This window comes from Parasteatoda tepidariorum, chromosome 4 (assembly GCF_043381705.1).
Source record: "Parasteatoda tepidariorum isolate YZ-2023 chromosome 4, CAS_Ptep_4.0, whole genome shotgun sequence".
NCBI lineage: Eukaryota > Metazoa > Arthropoda > Arachnida > Araneae > Theridiidae > Parasteatoda > Parasteatoda tepidariorum.
The window spans coordinates 27791995-27814483 of record NC_092207.1 but is presented as its reverse complement, the minus strand read 5'-3'; the positions used below and the strand labels follow the sequence as shown (position 1 = coordinate 27814483).

At 29.6% G+C, this 22489-nt stretch overlaps 1 protein-coding gene across 1 annotated transcript in view; it reads right to left on the bottom strand.

Moving 5' to 3' along the window:
- Positions 1-210: 210 nt before the first annotated feature.
- Positions 211-22489, bottom strand: part of LOC107453545 (orexin receptor type 2-like) — a 94387-nt gene continuing 72108 nt past the window's right edge. The window contains exons 3-6 of the mRNA XM_043048897.2: positions 9579-9972; positions 7891-8059; positions 2501-2613; positions 211-705 (exon numbers count right to left, since the gene is read on the bottom strand). Coding sequence (XP_042904831.1) covers positions 545-705; positions 2501-2613; positions 7891-8059; positions 9579-9972 — 837 coding nt within the window. The 3' untranslated portion in view covers positions 211-544. The remainder of the gene's footprint in view (positions 706-2500; positions 2614-7890; positions 8060-9578; positions 9973-22489) is intronic.

Sequence of the window (22489 nt, the reverse complement as noted above, 5' to 3'; positions counted from 1 at the left end):
AATATTGTAATAATGTATAAAACAAAAACATATATGTATATCAGGAATAAATTATGCATATTTTATTTATAAACTATCCATTCATAATTAAAATTATATTTATAAATTATTTCAGCTTAATGCATGGCTCGCCATATGCAACTAATCATTTTTATTTAAATTTCAATAATATATGACACAAGTTAAATTGAATATCAGTCACTGATATTAAGTTCCAATAATTTTTTCCTTTTTTTATTTAAAAAGTCTCATAAACTTTAAAAGCTTTTACATATTTATAGACACATTAGTTTTTTCCACCTGACTAGTTGTGCCGGGTAAAAATAAAACTTCTCGCAAACTCTAATTGATAAATGCTTTTATTTTTCTGTTATTAAACTTGCTCTTAAAAGTTTAAGGAACAGGAAAATAAATGCCAAAAAATATCAGCTCATCAGGGCAACCTATTAATCACCGTTTCAGCAGGTTTGATCACTGCCGGTGAGGGAGTACGCCTATTCCTGCATGTGGATAAATTCGATTTTCGAAAAAAATTAGGTAAACGTCATGATTTATCAATGGCATTCAGATTTATATTTTCCATTTGCGTCACAGACGTGGAAAATCTGTATTTAGCTCCAGTCATGCGTTCTCCTCTCCATCCTCTGTAAGAGTTTCTGCAGCAATAACAGCACAAAAAGTTCTTAAACTCTTTCCGGAATTTTCCTGAAAACAAAAAGGGGAAATGAATATAAACACAGAGAATAAATTGCCGGATTTATGTTGTAAATTTATGCAACATTTATTATCGTTCCTCTATTTTGTTTTTTAAAAAATGAATAAAAAAAAATAAACAGTTTTAAGACACGCTTTTTTGCATTAATAAAAACGTTTCATTACTATTATTATTCATTACTATTACTACCATGTGAAATGTAACTATAACAATAAATAAAAAAAAATTAAAACAAAATTTTAAAAATTGTGATTGTCGAAGGGCGATGACTGGTTATCCATCGGCAAAATGGCTGTTGTCTAGTTCCAGTTAAACTGTAATAGGATCCAGTTTGAACTGCAGGTTAGAATTTCTGTTTCTTAATTAAAACAATAAAAACAAAAATATCGTTCAAATGATGAAATTATCTTTTATTCACAACTCAAGAAGTATTTATGGGATCTCTCTGGTCCCATATCTCAAAAATAAACTCACCAACTTAATGCATAACAAAATTATAAGCGTAAAAAAGAATTCTAAAAAAATTATCAAACAGCAGCGATAGCAACGCATGCAATGGCGACGCATGCACACTGTTGACAATTACTCTTAACACAGTTGAAAAGTGTGATAACGTCCAATAAGGTGCACACGCCATCAAACCCAAAACAACACCCATTTTGACGATGGGTAAAATGGGTCCAAGGATCACTTAGATCTCTCCAAATTGAAGTTTCAAATTCGAAAGTCTTTCAAATACGGGTCTTTGAAAGTGTTTGTATGGAAATAGTTGAATTATTTTATACAATCGAAACGATTAAAAAAAACTGGCGTGAAATGCACGGAAATATTTTGTCATGAATTCGTACGTTTAGCAGGTGTTTCTTTGTTAATTTTATGGAAACTTAATCATTAAATAAAAGAGAACTCAATCTTTCATTCGTATATCGAAAACTGCATTTCTACTAGCGTAGTGCTATTTATATTGCCGTAACTAACTAACTAACTAATTTAACTGGAAGCATAAATAATTGGAAACAACTATTACCATGATCGTAAAAGATGAATGTCTTTTAGCAATTTTTTAAAGAAAGGTACTAAACATTTTTAATGTACCAGGAGATAATGGCTTGTGATGAAAAGCACTAAATCTTCAATATTTGCAATATTTTTAAGAAAAGAATGACATGTTAAAGTTCGTAAAACAACATAGAATGATATCAGCTGGTCATGTGGTCTGCGTGCCAACCGAAAGCACCCTTTTTACAATTCTTAATGCTAGATCATTAGGGAAATGTTCAACAGGAAGATCAGGTACATTGACTGTGTTGAGACAATCTACAAGGCTATCACATTAGTTAATTGGTAGCGATGTACCCCTCAAGACCATGTTTAGATGGAAAACAATTATGGATAAGACTATGAACCACCCTGGGTTATCAAACCATTTATGATTATGATCTACTAAATAGATGCTTTAGTACAACTCATGCTCAAGTGACTGAACAGACCACGAAAAAATCAATATGCATTTCCTAAATAGAGTGCATTACAAATGGTATGATTAATTATAGTTTTAAATTAATGAACCCACAAAAAAGTCATTAAAAAGTGGATTTGAGTAAAATTATTAAAAACATTTGATCAAATGTTTAGGAAATATAATCAATGGAAATTTTTTACACTATACAAGAAAGTCTCATCGTAGCCCATACGTCGTCATGGATACAATTTTTTTAAAATCAAAATAACAGTACAGTTTCATACTGGAACAATTAAACAAATAATTTTGAATAAATTGCTTACCATTCATGAAGTTATAGATTATTGGGTTGATGGAGCTATTTGCGTAGCACAGCCAATGAGATAACAGAGACGCTACTGTGGTAACTGGATTTTGTGGAAGTCCAACTGTATACCTATAGGATAAGTAATTATCTATTTGTAATAAACGGTAATATTAATTAGTGAGTTATGTTTCTGGAATGTACTCAGTAACCAAAACATTTAGGACACCATCAAACACTGAGTTGATCACCTATTATCTTTGATCACATCTGAAATTCTTCAGTGGATGGATTCGACAATAGAAAGATGATAGGTTTGATGGAGCTATTTGCGTAGCATAGCCAATGCGATAATAGAGAAGCAGCTGTGGTAACTGGATTTTGTGGGAGTCCAACTGTGTATCTATAGGTACAAACAAAACATAATAGGTAAACAAAAGATAGCAATTAGTGACTTAAATTTATAGAAATGTACTCAGTAGCCATCTAATAGTGTGCTGACCATCTATTATTTTTATGTTATAGCAGATGAATTCAACAAGTAGTTGAATTATGAATTCAACAGTTACAAGTATGAATTCAACAGTTATAAGTATGAATTCAACAGTTGTTGAAGATTATTTGAGTTTTTTTTTGTCGGCTGCATATGATAGGAGAATCAGTTGGCCCTACCTATGAATGGAACTAAATTTGGAAGAGGAATGTATCTGGAAACAGTATCAAAACTCTCAATTGTGAAATTTAATAACAATCCAAATTGTTAGTTTAACTTATGGAACCACTTCTACTAAAAAATTTTTATATTTTTGAGTTAAAATGAACGTTCTTAGATTTAACACTATTAAAGAAAGAAAGAGAGAAATATTCACTCGCGTCTACTTTTGAAATATACTACCATGCTTCCAGACCCTTTTATATGCTGCGTGATTTGAATCCTTTGCTGTTACAAGTAAAGTACTGTCTGTGTGTACCAGAAAATGTTAAGCAGTTATTTCGGTATTTTCAGGCTACTTTGGAATATATGGTTTTTGTTTATTAGATAATTATTGTTTCCTCATCAACCGCAGCATTGACAATCAACTCTTAGACTATTTCCTGGGTAAGGACGTTCGATCTGGTCTATCTAAAGGACCATCAATAGAAAAAAAATTCTAAAGAACTTATAGTAAGTAAACTTAAAGTAATGCCGACAAAACTAAAAGTAAGGTCAGTTACCAACAACTTTTCCCTCTTGTCAGGCTCTATGGCAACCAACATTGGAATGAGTTCTAAGATTACGAAAAAGTTACGGTTTTTACCTTTTTACATTCTAACGTTTCTTTTGATTTCGCTCGAGAGAGGAAATCTACAATGGTTATTCTACGAGTGGAATCTTGTTCTCAGAGGAACCTCCCCCATTCATGCGGATGTAGAACGTAGGAAGATAGAAATTACACACTGGTCAATAAGTCATGCCAGATATCACATGGCAAGATGGAAAAGCTGTTAGCATCTTGCCTAAAATCATGAATACTGAAGTAAATCAAGCTAGCTTTTCGTAAATTACTATAGGATTGGTAGGGAAAGCTGTAATCTAAAAGTAATTACATCAGAAATTAACTTCTCTTTTCTTGCATATTTTTACATTTTGGATGTTTCTTATTATAACGAATTTTCTTTACATAGGAGTTACTATCCTCGCTCCTTTATTTGAAGTGTTATTTAATGAATGCTTAGATTTTTCGATGGAAAAAACTTAATTGTTGATTTAACCCCTCCACTTATAAATATGAAAAACTAAGTAAATTATTTGCTATACCTAATTTAATAGAATTGTGCAAACAAAATAATTAATCCTTTATGAATATAGTTGCTTGAAAAGTGCAAACTAAATATTTCACCTTTTGCGACTTTTTTAACTTGAATAACAATACAACTAGAACTGTATGAGTTAGTTTTAGATTGAATTGTGCAAATCAAATAATGTGAATTTCTAAAAATTTTGTTGATTAAATGAAGCAAAGTAAATAATTAGCATTTTATGATTTAATTCTTATATAATTTTACTCTGGTTTATAACTTGATTTTCTATGAAGAAAATTTTGTTCTCAGAAAGAGGAGAAAAGCGATACTGAGTACATTCCAGCCTTATGTTGTGTATTTAAATTTGTTATTAAAGCGGATCTTTGGTTATAATTGCAGTCAAAAATTCAATTTTCAACTTAGAAAATAATTGAAAGACAATTTATTGCATTTTAGATAAAAGATCCGGTGTATATCTGTAACCACTGGCATATATTTAATTATTGGTTTTTGAAAAATTTCTATTTTTACAGTGTTAATATTATGAATACCAGAGTCACTGACCACATCATATGTCCACCATGTAAATTAAGTTGCACACAGCTTCAACCAGTGCTTATGGTTATACAATGCATCATAAATTAATTGTTTGGCCATGGTAGGGTGAAGTGAGCTATGCGTAGTTACAATACCATAAATATTCAAAAACTTTCGTTTTTAAAAATATAATAAAATTTGAATGACACTCAAAAACTACTGAACTACTACTACTACAAACTCAAAAACTACTACTATTTCTGAAATCCTATATGATTATAATTTAATTTAAATGATTTGAAAACTCCTTACATTCAAAGCTGTGTAATACTTTTTCAAACAAATAAAATACAGTTTAATAGATAGAACAATTTCTGAAATTAGGTGGTTTCAATAATTTAAATCATTAAAGCAATGATTTTTGATATCGATATCAACGGTGTAATATCAAAATAAAAAAATTTAATAATGCAATAGAGTTAATTTGAAGATTCATAATTCAATAGTTAGATTTCGCTATAAGCAATAAGTGTATCAGTAATTATGATATAGATGAAGAGGAATCAACACAACGTCTCAAGTGAGCGGAAAGCTTTGAAGCTGTCGGAGTCGTCGAATCACTTCAATGATTCGTTGGGGAATGCGAGTAATTAAAGTGATTGCTAATAATCGAATTAGTTCACTTTGATTTGAATCACTGAATAGGGGATACGTACCACTAACTTGCGACAGATTCAAATTAGCTATTCAAATAACTGCTTCTGATTTGAATCAGCTTCAAGTTTGTGATTCAAATAATCGAATCAGTGTTCAACTCTAGTTGAAATGCTAGTAGATAAATATTTTACAGGAGAGATTGTCCTTCATGCATTCATAGCGTAATAAAGAATATATATTAAAAATATTCCCTGAATAAATTTCTTTCGTGTCAAATGTAAGTGAAGTATTGACATGAGTAAAAGGATAAATAATAAAATGTATTGTCTCATAATTTCAATTTTAATATTCATAAGATAACAAATTATCTTTACAATGTTTCTTAATTCGATTGTCAGTTAATTATCGCAGAAAGACATGCGATAAACATTTTTTTCTACTTGAAAATAACTGTACCTTTATATGTCAGCGAAGAAAACAGTCACTTTTTTTTTATCACCAGAGAGTCGATACATAACTGAGCTAATGAAGAATTTAATTAATGAATATTTTTATTTCTAAATTTTTCAGTTTATAATAATTAACTAATACAAATACCGAAAAATGAAAATATCATTGAATAAGGATTCTTGATAGGAGCTATCAAGGTAACTTCAAAGTGACACGAATTTTTGTTTAAATAAAATATGAAACTCATTTAATAAACTTATTATCTTTCATCTAACAAGTTTTGTTTAAAACATCATGGATAACTGGGATTAAATTGAAATTTTGCTTCATATTTAAAATAAAGTTTGGCATCAAATCTTTGCGAGAAAGTAAATTAAAATTAATTAAGTGCATTTATCAAACGCAAGAATGAGAGTTTTTGAGAAAAAAAATAGAGAAAAAATATTAGATTAGTTATAAAATAAAAAATTTTAAAGTTGGATCATTTATTAACTAAGCAAAATGTGTTTCTTATGGTCTTTCATTTTCATGTTTTTCTGAAATTTAAGTCAAGAATTTCAGGATTATAAATATTAATTTTTTCAACTAAATATTGGAAAAGAAAAGAAAATTATGCAATTCTATTATGCATAATATCTTTGAACAAAAGACAAATTCTTTAGTTGGAGTTCGAATAACTGATACTTTGTGAGATTGGATTTTTTCAGAGTTTCCCTAAAATTTAAAAATCATAAATGAATAAACTTAATATTTTTGGTTACATATTTTGAATTTGCATGTTTTAAACGCTTTATTTTGATTTGAATATTTGCATAGATAGAAAAAATCCTTTCCTTAAATAATTTGTTGAAATTACATAATAATAAACATTTTCTAAAAGTGTAAAGACAAATAGTAAGAACCAATAAAAAATTCCGAATGCAAAGAACTGCATTTCTTAAAAAATGAGCAAATTTATTAAAACTATGTCTCTAATTTCTTTCATTATAATACTCTTTGCATCAAGAGCATTATAATGAATCAAAGTAAATAGTGGAAGAAGCATTGTTGAACAAGTATTAAAATATTCATGGTATTATTTATTGCATTTAATCAGGCAATAAAAGCAACATTTAAATACGAATTAACTGTCAGAGTTTTCTGAATGCGGAGCATGACATCATATTAACTCTGTAACTGTATCGCTGCTCTTAAAAATAACTCTCCATCTCTTTTTTTTTCTGACCCTCTCTCTGGTTTGACCTTGCCCTCGAGATAACTCAATATGGCTATGTCCATGGCAAAGAATGGGGATATAACCGCACTGCGAGACGTTATGCCTGTTCCTCTCTACTCTATGATAACTATAAGATATAAAGTATCTAGCATGACTTAGCATCATGGAAACTTATTTTCATGAAATTATTTTCAATATAAGTAATTCAGCTACTTATGCGTGCGATGAATTGTACCCGTGAAAAATTCTCGTTACAAAAACTATAAGTGAAAAACTTTTCCGACACTAATGCAGAACCAATAATTTACCTCATGAACAATTTCATTACAACTTAGAGAATTCCTAATATAGCTTATGATTTTATAAGTCATTAAATATGACGATAAAAGTTGGTAATATAGCTCTCGGGTGTCCTGATATAAGCCATGGGATTTTCAGTACAGCTTATGAACTTTATAATATATCTCATGACAATTATGATACACACAATGAAACTTACAGTAACGTTTATGAAATTCATAAAATAGCTCATCACCGCTTTCATATTATAAGCCAGGATGTTGCTCATGAGATTCATAATATTGCTCCTAAAATCTATGATTGTTTCACAAAGTTTATGATGTAGTTCACGGAATTTATAATATATGCCAAGAAATAATTGACGTAGCTCACGAATCTTATAATATAGCTCACGAATTTAATAATATAAAAGGTAAAATAAAATATTTTTGAAGTATTTTGAAACACATGAAGCATTTTGTTTTTACCTTAAAGCGTTAATCAAATGCACAGGAAGATAACATAATCCAAATATAACAACGACTGCTATTAGCATCTTTGCAGCTTTTCGGCGAGATTGGATCTGTCCCTCGCAACTTGGATTCACTGTAATTAATCGTACTGTGGTACCATTCTTACCCTTGTGTTTGGAAATAGCTGGAACGAAAAAAGAATTATTTGAGATTATTGCACATGAAATGAAACAGTGTATTTTAAACTTATTTAATTTTTCTTTGAATAATAAATATTCATTCATAATTAATTTTCGCAGGCAATATTTTAAGTTTAGTCACTTTCTCTCAACGGATTTGTTATGACCCACAAAATATGGTATTGGAGGTAGTAGCAAACAGAAAAATATTACTCAATAATTAAGTGAGAACAGTGTTATTTTTAGACTATTTAGTACTATTTTCTTTTATGGATTATGTTTAGAACTACTAACACCACCCTGAAAATAGCGTACACAATTATGAAACACATTTATCCGAAGATGCAAAAAAGGAATTTTTATAATTATATTTATTATTTTTTACTATGAAATTTAATCATGTGACTAATAATTTACTATGAAATTTAATAAATTTAATAATATTAAATTTAATAAATTTAATAATATGAAATTTAATAAATTTAATAATATGAAATTTAATAATGTGAAGTCAGAATTGTAAGGTATAATAATTTTTATTTCAGTGTATGTTACGTAGTTATAGAATAAACGTAATTATANTTTACTATGAAATTTAATAATGTGACTAATAATTTACTGTGAAATTTAATAAATTTAATAATATGAAATTTAATAAATTTAATAATATGAAATTTAATAATGTGAAGTCAGAATTGTAAGGTATAATAATTTTTATTTCAGTGTATGTTACGTAGTTATAGAATAAACGTAATTATATATAAAGGAATCGATTGAATAATTTTTGAGCTTTAAAGCTTTTAGGAATATTTTTTGAAAAATTTTTATTTCCTGAGAAACAATACAACCGATTCCGTTCAAATTATGGATTTATCCATTTAAGATTATATAAATTTGAAGGATGTAACAATTTTTATTATCTATTATACTTTACATATTTATATTATATATTATATTATATATTATTCCTTATGTTATATAATGTGCCTTAATATACAAACTTTTTATTAAATTGAATAATAAGAAATAAGAAATATTTATAAAATACAATTTTTTTGCATAGAATTATCATTCACTAATATAGTTTTTATTATTTATCTATATTTTTCTTCTAATTTGCTTTAGTAGTTCATCAGATTTGGTGAAATACGCTCAAATAAGAAAATAGAAATTAGGGGTCAACTATTTCCTGACTAAACTCTTAAGAATTTGAATCACATTTACCAGCTTACAGCCCTTCCCTCCCGTATTTTTGAGGGTCGAAAATCTGAATTTGAAAAAAGGCATGTTTATTCAGAAAAAATAGTCAGTTTTTGTGTTTGATTTCGCAGGATAAAGATTGTTTGCAAGTTTAAGGTAAGACCCTCAGACCATTAAGATTGAGTGTTAATGCACGAAGATTCTATTATTAGATCGAAATTCATTTAGATGTTCCATTTTGTGCACTAAGCACGTTTCTTAATACTATTAACCCTCCACTATATTACTGCAATTTAATACAGTATAAACAATGCTTGGATTTACTTGTATGAGTAGGATGATGATTCATTTCCGATGATCCCGGTATGTTCTTGTTCCAGAGCACTTTGGCAATCTGATAGTAGGCTACAATCATCAGCACGAATGGTGCAACATACAAGAACAGCAACAGAAAGAGCTGATATATTCTGGTACTGCTCTCACTCCATGTGTATGTGCAGTCTGTCAAATATATTGTCTCCAAAGGTATTGGATGTCTTTTTGTATCCAGAACTATGGCTTCTGGAGACGCCACCAGGAATGAGACTAACCAGATGAGGAAGATGTGTGTTTTGGCACGTGCTGCTGTGCTTTTAAAGCTCAGGGGGTGACAAATGGCGTACCATCGATCAATGGAAATGAAGGTTAAAGTCAGCACAGACACACTAACTGAAACACTCTGCAAAAAAAAAACACATTATTTGAAGTCACAGTTTATTTCATCAGAAACACTTTCAGTTTTATATATACAAATAGTACACGCACTCTTATATCGAGAAAATATATGGCGAAGGGCAACAGTTTCAATTTTATGTGTAAAAACAAAGGGGTGATAAAAAATAATTATTTAAATTTTATTCATCTATCTTAGGCCGGGATAACCTGGTCGGTAGGGCACTGGGCCTATGTCCGAGAGTTCGTGGATTCGAACCCAGTCGGCCGAAGACTCCCCGTGTAGTAAAGTGACTGATGCACGTTAAATCTGTCGAGTCGCAAAAGTCCTCCATGTTCCCATAAGAAATCAAAACCTCTGGGGGTACTGGATTGGAGATCGATCGTTCTCTGATTCAGGTCAAAATTACGATCTGGGNCCGGTAAACCCTACACTGATGTTTTTTTAAGGTTACGTGCCACTGCACGGTATACATTTGCCCGGTATACCCTATACTGATGTTTTTTAAGGTCAAGTGCCATTGCCCGGTATATATTTGTCCGATACTCCAAACACTGATGTTTCTCCTAATCTATCGTCAGTAAGTATTAAAATATAGAATAAATATAAATATATCAAATAAATATAATAATATTAACGAATAAATTAATATAAAATTAGATATAACAAATATTTCGGACATTCACCAAAGCGACTATGTGATTGTTGACATTCACCGGTGAGAGTCAGAAATAAGGGTATTTAGCAAATATTTCGGACATAAATCAAGCGACTACGTGAATGTTGACATTCACCGGTGAACGTCGACATTCTCCAGATTTCGGTGTTTCATCGTAACATATATACAAATAGTACACGTACTTATATATCGAGAAATATATGGTGAGTGGCAACAGTTTCAATTTTATGTGTAAAAATAGAAAGGCGATGAAAAATAATTATTTAAATTTTATTCATCTATCTGGACAAGATTAATTGGAATTTAAAGGGTAACAAATTACGCTTCCTTTTTTTTTTTGAGCTTATTTCGAAAAATGGTAATTCTTCAAGGGTGAACAACACAGTAAAATTATTTTCAAAGAATGAAAAAAAAAATATAGCATAATTTGATAGATAATCCTCTTATGATTATTTTATCAAGATATTGATCTGCTTTTCGTGAAAATGTAAAAGTCACAGAATAATACAACGACACGGTTGTGTGACGCGGGACGAGTGTGACATGTATGAATAAATGAACATGTGTGCTCACTCCTATCAAACCATTTTAGGAACGTTCTATTATTTCAAATATTTTATTGAAATAATTTGCTTAAATTATGTAAGAAAAAGAATTAATGGTATTTTCAATAAAATTAGTTAAAATTGTAACTTATTTAGCTGTTATACTTCAAACTTTGATTAATGTTTGCAATAAATATAATTTGCGTTGCAAGTAGGAATTTTTTATTGGATAGACTGGTTTTGAGTAATCCGTGTAAATGTAACTTTTTTGTAATTTTTTGAATTTTTTTTAAAATTCCGCCCTTTTGTGAAAAAAATTATTTTTTCCTATGTGTTACGAAAACTAAATTCATGTTGTTAAAAACAATCAAAACGGAATCAAATTTGGAGGATTGTTTCAACTTTTGAATACAGCAATTTATGGATAATTTAAAAATAAATCATAAATATAGTATTATATAAGCTCTAATGTTTTACTTTTGTAATTGCATAATGATAAAATGTACAATAAGATAAATTATTTATCACAATCGGTGCAAATTCATTAAAAAAATCATTTTTTTACCAATGACTTGTTCCCCCTTAAACATTTGATGTTAAAACAGTGATAAATGGCGTTTAATTTTTCTGTCCCAATTTCAAAAAAAGTGCATTTGAAGTTTAAAAGGTAACAAATGGTATTTTTTTCTGGGCTAATTTAAAAAAAAAAAGATAATCCATTTATACTTAGGATGTTTAAAATGTGACGAATGAAATTTTTATTTTCGTTATCCGGAAAGTATTAATTCATCCCTGTGTTTATATTCAAAGGACCAAAAGTGGAATATTAACTTTTATTTTCAAGTGCCCAACAAAAAAGTATATGCTAATCAGTGTTTTTCATTTGGTATTCAAAGATTGACAAACGACGCTATGGACCTCACATTCATTTCGCAAGCTAAAAATGTGAGACAGTTCGGGAGAAAATTATACACAGAGTTTGTTGATTAATGATATAAATTGAAACGAACAAAAATATCTTTGTAAGTAATCGGTTTTGTTTGATTTCATGAAAATTGTTTGACAATAAGCAACTATCATCAAAAACAGGCCCTCACAGAAACCACTCATCGGAAGAACATTGGGTACTCAGTTATAAAAGGGTGAATTAATGACAATATAAAAGGTGTTTATCTTTGTTTTCCACTGATATGACATATAGATCCATGACATCGCCATGGATCTTATCTTTCAACAATGGTACTGTAAAATAACTGCTTACACAGCAGACGTTCAAAGGTATGTTTATGGCAGGAGTTTCATAGTTAAAACAGGAGTATCCTTTTATGTTAAATGCGACTCTTCCCCACCTTTCTAATTTTATGGTTCGTTTATAATTGATTACAGAAGTAGAAATGAATTTCAAGTATGCTCATTTATCATTTCGTAATTGGGAGAAAGGAACAAAGAATTTAGAAACAATGTACTTTCGGTATTATCCAAGCCATTATGGGGCATTTTATAACAGTTCACGGAATGGTCACAGTTAAGAATTAAATTGATCACAATGCAAAAGATCTGTCGCTATTAACTCTTTGAGTGCATGATTTATTTATTTCACAGTAACATTTTCTTAAATTTTTGTAAACTTAAATTGGTAAAAAGGTTTGGAAGATGGCTACGGAATATTTTGAAAATGCTTCCATTTGGTAGTGAAATTTAAATACATTTTCTGAGGGGGGTGGGGCTAATAAAACAAGCTAGTAAAACAAATGTTTAGTAGGCTCCAAGAGTAGAGTGGTCGGGTCGTACAGTTGTAGAAAGTAAAAAAGAAAAAAAGAAGAAAGGAAAAAAAAAAACAGGCTAACATGCTATTTTAAATTATATTTTCTAAACATTATCAATATAGGGGATTGCGAGAGCATTGATTAACTATCTAAGGTTAAAATTTCGTTTTTCAAAATGTTGGAGTCTGAATGCCAAAATTGGGTAAAGAATAATAAATATATTTCAATAAAATTAAATTTTATTTTAAAACTGTATATTTAATATTGATAGGTAACTATTATGCTTATATTATCAAAAACTCATCATGGCGATTAACTGAAAAAAAGTTAATTTTTTTTATGATTATTAAATTCTTTTATACAAATATATATACAAAAAATGTATCATATATTCAAATAATTTTAATAATTTTCTATAACTAAAAGGTTTTTAACATCAAAACGAGTCTTAACGCTTTTTTTTAAGAATTAATAAGTATTACTCTGATTAGAGATAATCGGATTACTAGTGGATAATAATCACTTGAACAAATCTTCAATGTTAAATTTTGAACCTTTTCTGAAACGATTTGCTGGATTATTTGCTTCAAAATCTTTTCAAGATTCAAAGTTTTCGTTGGAATTTCAAAGTTTTGAAAACAGAATTTCAAAGTTTTGGCACAGTTTTGCGAATTAACAATTTGCAAACACTTGGAGACATATAATACCATGGGTATAGTTTAACAAAATGGTTTCATTACATTTCTAACTTTCTCATATCAAACTTTTTTTTAAAATTATTCAAATGATAACTAAATATATCTCACTCGTAATTGCACAAACCCACACACATTATGCTTTTAATTGATTGTTACCATTGATCTCCAAGCAACTAATCTTTTTAATTAAAACAGCTATTACTTTTGGAAACGTTGTTTTGATAGTGTTGTTTTTATGAGCATAAAAGCATAGAAATTCTAAGAAAAAAAATTTGATTATGTTTGCTTTATATTTGATTATTTTTAATGAAAATATTAAAAAAAAGTCACATTTAAATTTTTGAATAATTTCTACGTTAAAAATTAAGAAAAATGAATTAGAAAAAAATCATCAATAAAAACAATAGAGTCAATTTTGTAACTGTTTTTTATTTTTACTGCTTCGGCGTGAATCATTCATTAGTTGTCTTACAATGAACAAGGGGAAACATGAGGAACATCTCTTCGCAATCCATAATGAAGTTGTAAATTTATATTCAATTCAATTTTGCATAAAGGCTTTTAACTAATGTAGTATGATAATTATTTATAGAATCAATGCAGGATAATGATTTCTAAAAACACAAACAATTAAATAACAATAATGAAGGTTTAATTATTTCAGAAGCGTCACCAGGCAAAAATGTATAATAAAAAGTTACATTCAAGATGAGGAGATTTCTAACCATTATGTACGTCTAAAAACATAATACTAATTAGAATATTGTTATTACGAATTATTTCATATTATTTTTCATATTTTTATCAACTAAAAAATATCAATGGTTATTACTTGTGAGCGATTTAATTTTTGGGGCTTCGTTCAGCGTTTCTCAATCTCCCATCCCTGTAGGTTGTCGCAATCAGTTTTAATTTCATATATTTACAAAAGGTTTATTCGCTATCGGGCTGAGGTGGCACATGGGAAAGAATGTACGCCTTACAATGAAGTGACCCATGTTCGTATCTCAGTGCTAGCTGGTTGTTACGAATTCTGATGCCTGCTGGTAGCGACTTAGACCTAAAATATCATCAGTGGTAAATGGAACAAGGGTTAAAATTCCTGGCCGTCGGACCAACTGTGGGAAGTTTTCGAGGTTTTCCTCTCATTGTAACGCAAAGATAACATATGAGTTCAAGTTAATATATGTTTTGAAATTTGTGGAAAAGAATACTTCAGAATTCCTTTACTCTTTATTGATTTTATTTTTAAGAAAGTTACTAAAATATTACTTTGTAATATAATTGCACCGTTAACGTTATTAAAAGATGTTGAAATGTAGTACAGGACTAGCAAGGAAAAAACTCTTAGCATATATAAACACAANATATATATAAGGAGATATTTTGTCATATTAGCGTAACTATTTATGCATATGACATTGTTTTATAAAAGAAGAAAGTATTGTTTCTATTGGTATTACTGTGCAAACGTGAATATGCAAATGATATGATGTCTCGCCGATGGGAATTTTATATGCACTGGCAACCCGAAACTGTTCCACTTGTGTTTTCTTCGTTTATTGAACTTTGTCATTGCGCTTCTTGATCATAAGCAATCGTCGTCTTTCTTGATGTTTTTAATTTCTGATAAATACATTTTACTAAACTCTGTGTTCAGTTAAATCTGCTCTTACAGTTCCCTGTATTTTTTTTACGCTTAATTGAATAAGACTAAACACAGCCAATAAATCTTGTTTAAAAACTGTTAAGATTTTTAAGTATATAAAGTATTGTTTTTGACAGCGTAAAACACTAAATTACGAACAACATTTTGTATTATAAATAAAAGTATATAGGTTGATTCACCTATATTCCTTTTTACCTGCTCTATCAACTTTTGACCATTTACTATGAAGAGATTACATAAAAGTTTGCTGCATATTTAAACTTTTTTTTTATATCCTGGTTTCGACAATTTTTTTTATCTATCTTTACTTATTATAAGTTATATTCTAAAAAATTTTATTTACAAATACTATTTAGAACAAATAGCACAAAAATGTCCTGCAAAAAATACTTCCTTAAAAGCATTCATTATATGCTTTAAAACACAGTATACATTTTATATAACTTGCAATTGTAAGTTTTTACGACTATCATTAAAAAAATAATAAATAATTATTAAAAATTACTTTTTTGCATGGAATTATTTTTGAATAAATGTATTTTAAAGCTGTGAGAAAGAAGTTTTCAATTCGCTTAAGAAATTCTTGAGATATGGGGACACACGCAAAAAGTAAAATTAACATTAAGGGATCCAAACTTTCGATAGCTCTTCTGGCCAAGTTATTGGGACCATATTTCCCAGACTGCGGCTGCCCCCTATATTTCGGGGATAAGAAATCCAAATCCATTGAAAAAAATATTTTATTCAAAGAAATTTTGTTTTCTTGACCGCTTCCGTAACTTAAATTATTGTCTGTGTGAACTAATTAGCATATTTGAGATTTAGGTTTCAATCCTAACACGTTAAAATCCGACTATAAGATCAAAAGTTATTCAGAGAGATTCATTTTTTTGGTGCACTATGGATAAATTATTATAAACGAATGCTAAGAGAAATTTCGCCAAAAGCTCGATAAATACTACTGTTGGTAAAATCATATTTAATATAGTTGTAAAAAAGTTAACTTCAATAAGAATTTTCGCTAGACTTCTATATCAGATGATACATTTTTATTGGAAAAAAAAATCTTGTGAAATGCGGAATTATGCCGGAATTTTTTAATTTATTTCGCAAAACAATAGCATTCACTCTAATTTTATAGTCGAATATTTTAAAATAAGCCTAATAAAACGCTAATATTTTATTTTCCGATTGAAAATTGTCTTTCACAGCCAACATTGCTCTTCATCTGCTGAACGAATTAAACTAGACAACGTGTTCAAGGTAATAATTAAAGTTTTTAAAAAATTTTAACTTTATGACAGCTTTTAAAATTGACAAAATAGATTTTATATCTGATTTCAGAACATAAAAATCTATCTGTTAAAAACTCTGTCCGATTGCCGATTGGCATTTTGTGCACCTTTCCTGTGAGATTTATTTTTTTATTTTTTTTTCGCTTAGAATGAATAAATAAACAGTTGTCAAACATTTCGTATTGTTAGTTTGAATCGATACCTAACCTTCAAAACCTTTAAAAAAAAGCCTTCTTCAAAACCTTTTTTCCTAACCTACAAAATCAAAAGCCAATATACAAACTTAATTTAAAATTGTTTTAAAACTTCACATGTACTTTTTAAAACAAATATAGTGATTTAAAAACAAAAATATACACAATCTACGAAAAAAAAATATTTCTTTAAAATTTATAACTATTTCTTACGAGATACTCACAACAAAAGAGTTTTATTAAATATTTTTCCCCTAAGTACCAAACATTTTTTTAAAAGAAAACATGTCATAAAAATAACAATTTTAAGAAAGACATTTATTGTAATGAAGTTTTCCTGGCATAATGATCACCAGGATGGAAAGCTAATCCAAACTGAAAGGAACACGGAATTTTCTTTTTCAGATTTCCAAACAACAAAAGATGTTATTTCGTTTTCGGATTTCATATAAAAGATTGTCCATCAAATAAGTTGCTTAATCAGATTACAAACAAATAAATGCAGTGGAAGGAATCGGAGGTTCCTTTTTTGTTTCAGTCCCAAATTGATTAATAAATAAACAGTTGCTAAACTTTCTGTATTAGATTTTGTTTTCTCAAATATATGATATGGAAGCATAATCTACGGTGTAATAAATTAATTTTTTTTGTTCGCAAATCGCAGCGTAACAAATGATTATTCTGGAGGAGAAAGACAATAAAAATCTTTTATATAATTTAGGCGGAAGAAGTTTGTGATTTGGAAATAAGGATACCATTCTTCTAACATGAATTATGGTTAAGTGCATGTTATTATTGCTGCAGCCTCAATACTGTTTTAATTAATATCACTACCTCTGGGAGTATCGATCCAGGAGTTTCCTTGTCTTCTGGATTGGTTCAAAATTACAAGGCTACGGCGTTGAGCATTAGTAGTCGTAAACCCAAAAATTGGGTCGGCTGTTCAACGACGGTTATAAAATAAAATANAAAATACTGTTTTAATAGGCAGGGATAGCCTGGTCGGTCGGGCGTTGGGCCCATGTGCAAGAGTTCGTGGGTTTGATCCCAGCCGACCGAAGACTCTCCGTGTTGTAAACGGTGACTGATGCACGTTAAATCTGTCAAGTTGCAAAGTCCTCCATGTTCCCGTAACAAATCAATACCTTTGAGGGTACTGACCCAGGAGTTTCCTTGTCTTCTGGATTGGATTCAAAATTACAAGGCTACGGAGTTGAACATTACTAGTCGTAAACCCAAAAATTGGATCTGCTGTTAATATTATTGCATAATATTGCGGATATTGAACCGTCTTAAACTCTATTGATTGCAACATTGCGAATTGTAAACCTCAGAAATTTTGCACGAAATTTTCATGATATGCTCAAAGTATCAAGGTATTATGATAGTACAGTGTTCAGAAATTTATTTATAATACTTTAAATTTATTCTCCTAAAAAATCATTATTCATGTTTAGATACCTATTTTAATTTTTTTATAACCCATGTTGAGCAGTTGACCCAATTCTGAGTTCATGGCCATCAGTGTTCAACTTCGTAGCCTTGTAATTTTGAACGCAACCCAGATGACAGGGAAACTCAAGGATCGTTGATACATTGGGATAAACTAGCCTTCCTGGAGGACTTTTTGATCGAACTAACCCGCAATTGCGTAGCATGGAGAGTAAAACAACGAAAACCTTTCATGGCGAGTCCGACCGCCAAGGGATTCTAACTCATGATCCGTCTACTACTAAGGATATTTTACGTCTGCACTGTTGTCAGTGCGTACCAACAGCAGAATTCGTATCACCCAATAACCGCTGGGATTCGAACCCGGGTCAGCTCATTGGAAGGCGAATGATCTATCCTCTGATTCTTCGTGGTTGTTATATCTATTAATAAAAATTAAAATTAAAAGATTTTGATACTGTCTAGCGACCAGTCGTAGTATTTTTAGTAGTGGCAAGTTTCTAAGACACGCTGCCACTTTTTCAAAAATTGAAAATAGGATTTATATTTCTTTATTTCTATAAATATAGTTTATGTTTCCTTTGAAGCCTTTTTGAAAGTATACTAAACATTACAAGATACATTTCTAAAATCTTGAAAAAAGTTAAGAAACAATTGTACAATATTGTAATTTTCTGAATATTATAAAATATTCAAGGATTACATATTTATTAAAAAAAATAATAATAAAATGCACATGGGGTGCATTTTTAAAGAAAAAAGTTATGATCAGGTGGCAGCTGAAAAACAAGTTCTTTTATCGAATTTGTTTTGTATTTATTGGTTCCGTGGCCTGTAGAAACCATTAATTTTACTCTATAGCTTTTAATATTTAAATACGTTAAAGATATTAATATGCGTACCTTATTGTTTTTGCTAATTTAATCTGAATTTTCAGTATATGTAGTATATGATATGCAGTTCCAATAACACAACTTTAATATGAACTGTAATACCACAACATTTAGACAAAATGTCACATGAGGAAAAAAAATTCAAGTAAAATTACCATGCTGTATAATAATGACATTCCCAGTAAAAAAGAAAAAAGAAAAACCATAATTCTAGTTGCTAAAATCAAAATATACGTTATTTAAACCTTTCATTTGTTAATTATTTGGTCGGTATGGTAACAATTTATCAGAAAGTCTGGTTTTCAAAATTATAGTCCAAGGTCAAGAAAACTGAGATGGGCACAGTAGGCCTTGGCCCCATATGGGCTGTCACGCCACTGAGTTTAGTTTAGTTAACTTAAAATAAATTTTCATGGTAAGTGAAATAGTAAAGTAATGTTTTTTAAATATACTTACATAAAGTACATAACTACATATTTACGTAGATAACATACTTGCATGCTTACCTAACATACTTACATAACCTACAGTATATTTACTTGAAGTTTTACATAAATTATTATTTCTTTCTTAAATTTTAAGGCTTAAGTTGAAATTAACTTTTTTTTTTGGGCACTTACAATGAAAACTGAAAGTGAAACATAAAATATTAACATGACACATAAAATTAATTAAACTAAAAAACACACATAAAAATGTTTTGCAAAAAATCAAAATCATTTCCTTTCTAAAATGTTATGAGCGGACTGCTCCGTAAACCAAAATATATTTATGCAAGATCGATTACCAATTTGAAATTACGCTATGAGAGATGATCTTGGCATGGACCTCTAAACTGCTCATTCATATTTCAGGCATCCTTAAATGCTAAATTGACAGTAGAATTTAGAAGGTTTAATTTTTAAATATTTGATCTTGTTTCGAGTTTCCAGTGCGTGTGACCAGAGAAAAACGGTTATAAATATTAAACGCTTGCACGGAATGAAAAAAATTTTGTTTATTATTATTCTTTAATGATTGAAGTACTAAAGCAAGATGTATCAAGTTAATAACAATTCTGCATAATTTTCCGAACAATTCTGCATGATTTTTTTGTTTGCAATTGCAAAATTTGCGCATCAACCTTAGCACAGGAAAGAAAGTGGTAAGACGGACATTTATAATAATATTTGCAATATAAAAAGTAAATGGGCAATTGCAATTTATTTTTTATAAAAATGCAAGTAAAGAACACAAGACGAGGAGATTGTATGAATTTGCTGTTTACCCAGTAGAACTAAGCTTGTAAACTTATAAAAATTTCACATGACTCATGCCAGCGAGAGCAAGATATGAAAAACTATTTTCTTTACTGAATCTATACCTCGTTTCCTACCATGTTTCTGACTCTATAGGAACGCCAACAATCTTGATAAATTTTACCGAAGCGCTTTGGTAACGATTTTTGTAAAATTAATAATTAAATATGGTCTTTTAATATGTGATGAAATTTTGAAAATATGGTTAAGTTCAGTAATTTTATCATGATAGCATATGGAATTTTATTCGGTTAAATTTAATTTTCAGTTTTGTATTTTCTTCTAAATGTGTGATAATAAGAGTTTTAATATTTAAAACTAGAATTTCTGATAAGACATTATCACAAGAATGGCAAAACTACCAAAAGAATGGTTTAAATACCGCTTATTTTGGTTTTATTAACAAGAATTAAGGTATCCAAAAATGTCAGTATGTTAATATTAGTAAAAAACTTTTCTGTGTACACTTTGCTAGTGTAACTTCTGTTAGTTAAATTTTTAACTATACCAATTTATCGACAGTGATGCTAAATAACACACCTACTGGGGTGTTAAAAGTTGAAAGTTAGTTATTCTTAAGCTAATCATAAAATTTGGCTCATCAATTCTTTCCAATTTTTTCAGTAGTTTAATTATTAGTATAGGCAGTAGTAGTATATGCAACCCTGAGGACCCTATATATCTCAGAGGATTATCCGACGACACTTTTCCAATTCTCTTCTCTATTTCGATCCTCTGCGGAATTTTTCCGGTATGGAATTTGTTTCCAGTCTTTATACGATAGCTATTGGTACTTGAGGCTGTAATATCACTAATGATTTTTGTACAAAAAACCTACTCTTTATTTACACTAACATAGCATCCTTTATAAAACTATCATTAATTTTTAATAATTTATAGTAAAACACAGCTTGTTGAAATTATTTAACTTAGAAAATATGATATGGCTCTTTAGTTTGTATGAATATTTAATATTCAGTTTCCATTTGTAAGCTAAAGATAAGTTTTTTAATAGCAAGGGAAAACAAAATTTTGCCTGTGTAATGTGTAGTTTGAAGTACTTCTTTGAAAAAAGAAGGAAAACTATCGAATATCCATAGTCATAAGCAAAGAGAAAAATGCCCGTTGTTCATTATGGTTAAAAAAAAATAGTTTTCCTAAATTGAAAAGTTAGGTAATAAAAATAACTCCAATCAACTCCTCAAACTCCATTGCTTCACTATAAAAAATTTCGGATCAAATTTCCAGCGGTCACTTTCTACCGGAACATATTGCGGAACAAAAAGTCTGATATACCGTTATTTTTATAATAATAATTACCGTAAAATCATTGTTTCACTCTATTGAAATCAAAATTACTGTAACAATTACGGTAAAATAGATTTTACGATAAAATATACTTTAGGGATGATAGACCCAATGTGCCGGTACTTTATACCATAATTTGATACGGAATTTTTTACAGTGTAGGCAATCCAGAGTTCGATTCTGTAGTGAAAACTACCCGACCATCGTTCCTTGCATGTGAAACTTTATTGCCATTGAAGAAACGTCCGAAAATATTTTGCTCGTTGATAGTTTTGTTATTTTACAATAGACAGGTAAACAATATCAACTAACTTTCATATATTATTATAATATTATAACGGTCGTAGAAGAACAGGCCCAATTTTTAGGCTTACGACTACTAATAATTATCTTAACCCCGCCCCGCCCCCGTAAGGGGGCATCTGGGGACACTCCGAAAGTTCGAAGTGTGCACAACAGTTCAATCAAATAAGCAAACATATTCAAAATTTTCAAATTAGAGTTTTAACAAATGGGTAGAATATTAAATATGAAATCTAGAAAACAGCTTTACTTAGAAATGAACTAAATACAAACAAAAATTACACTAATGTTCAACTACGTAGTCTTGTAATTTTGAACAAAATCCAGAAGGCAAGAGAGCTCCTGGATCAAGTAATGAGAGAAATTTGCCTTCTTGGATAACTTTTTTATGGAGCTGACCCGCAGTTGCGTTACACGGAGAGG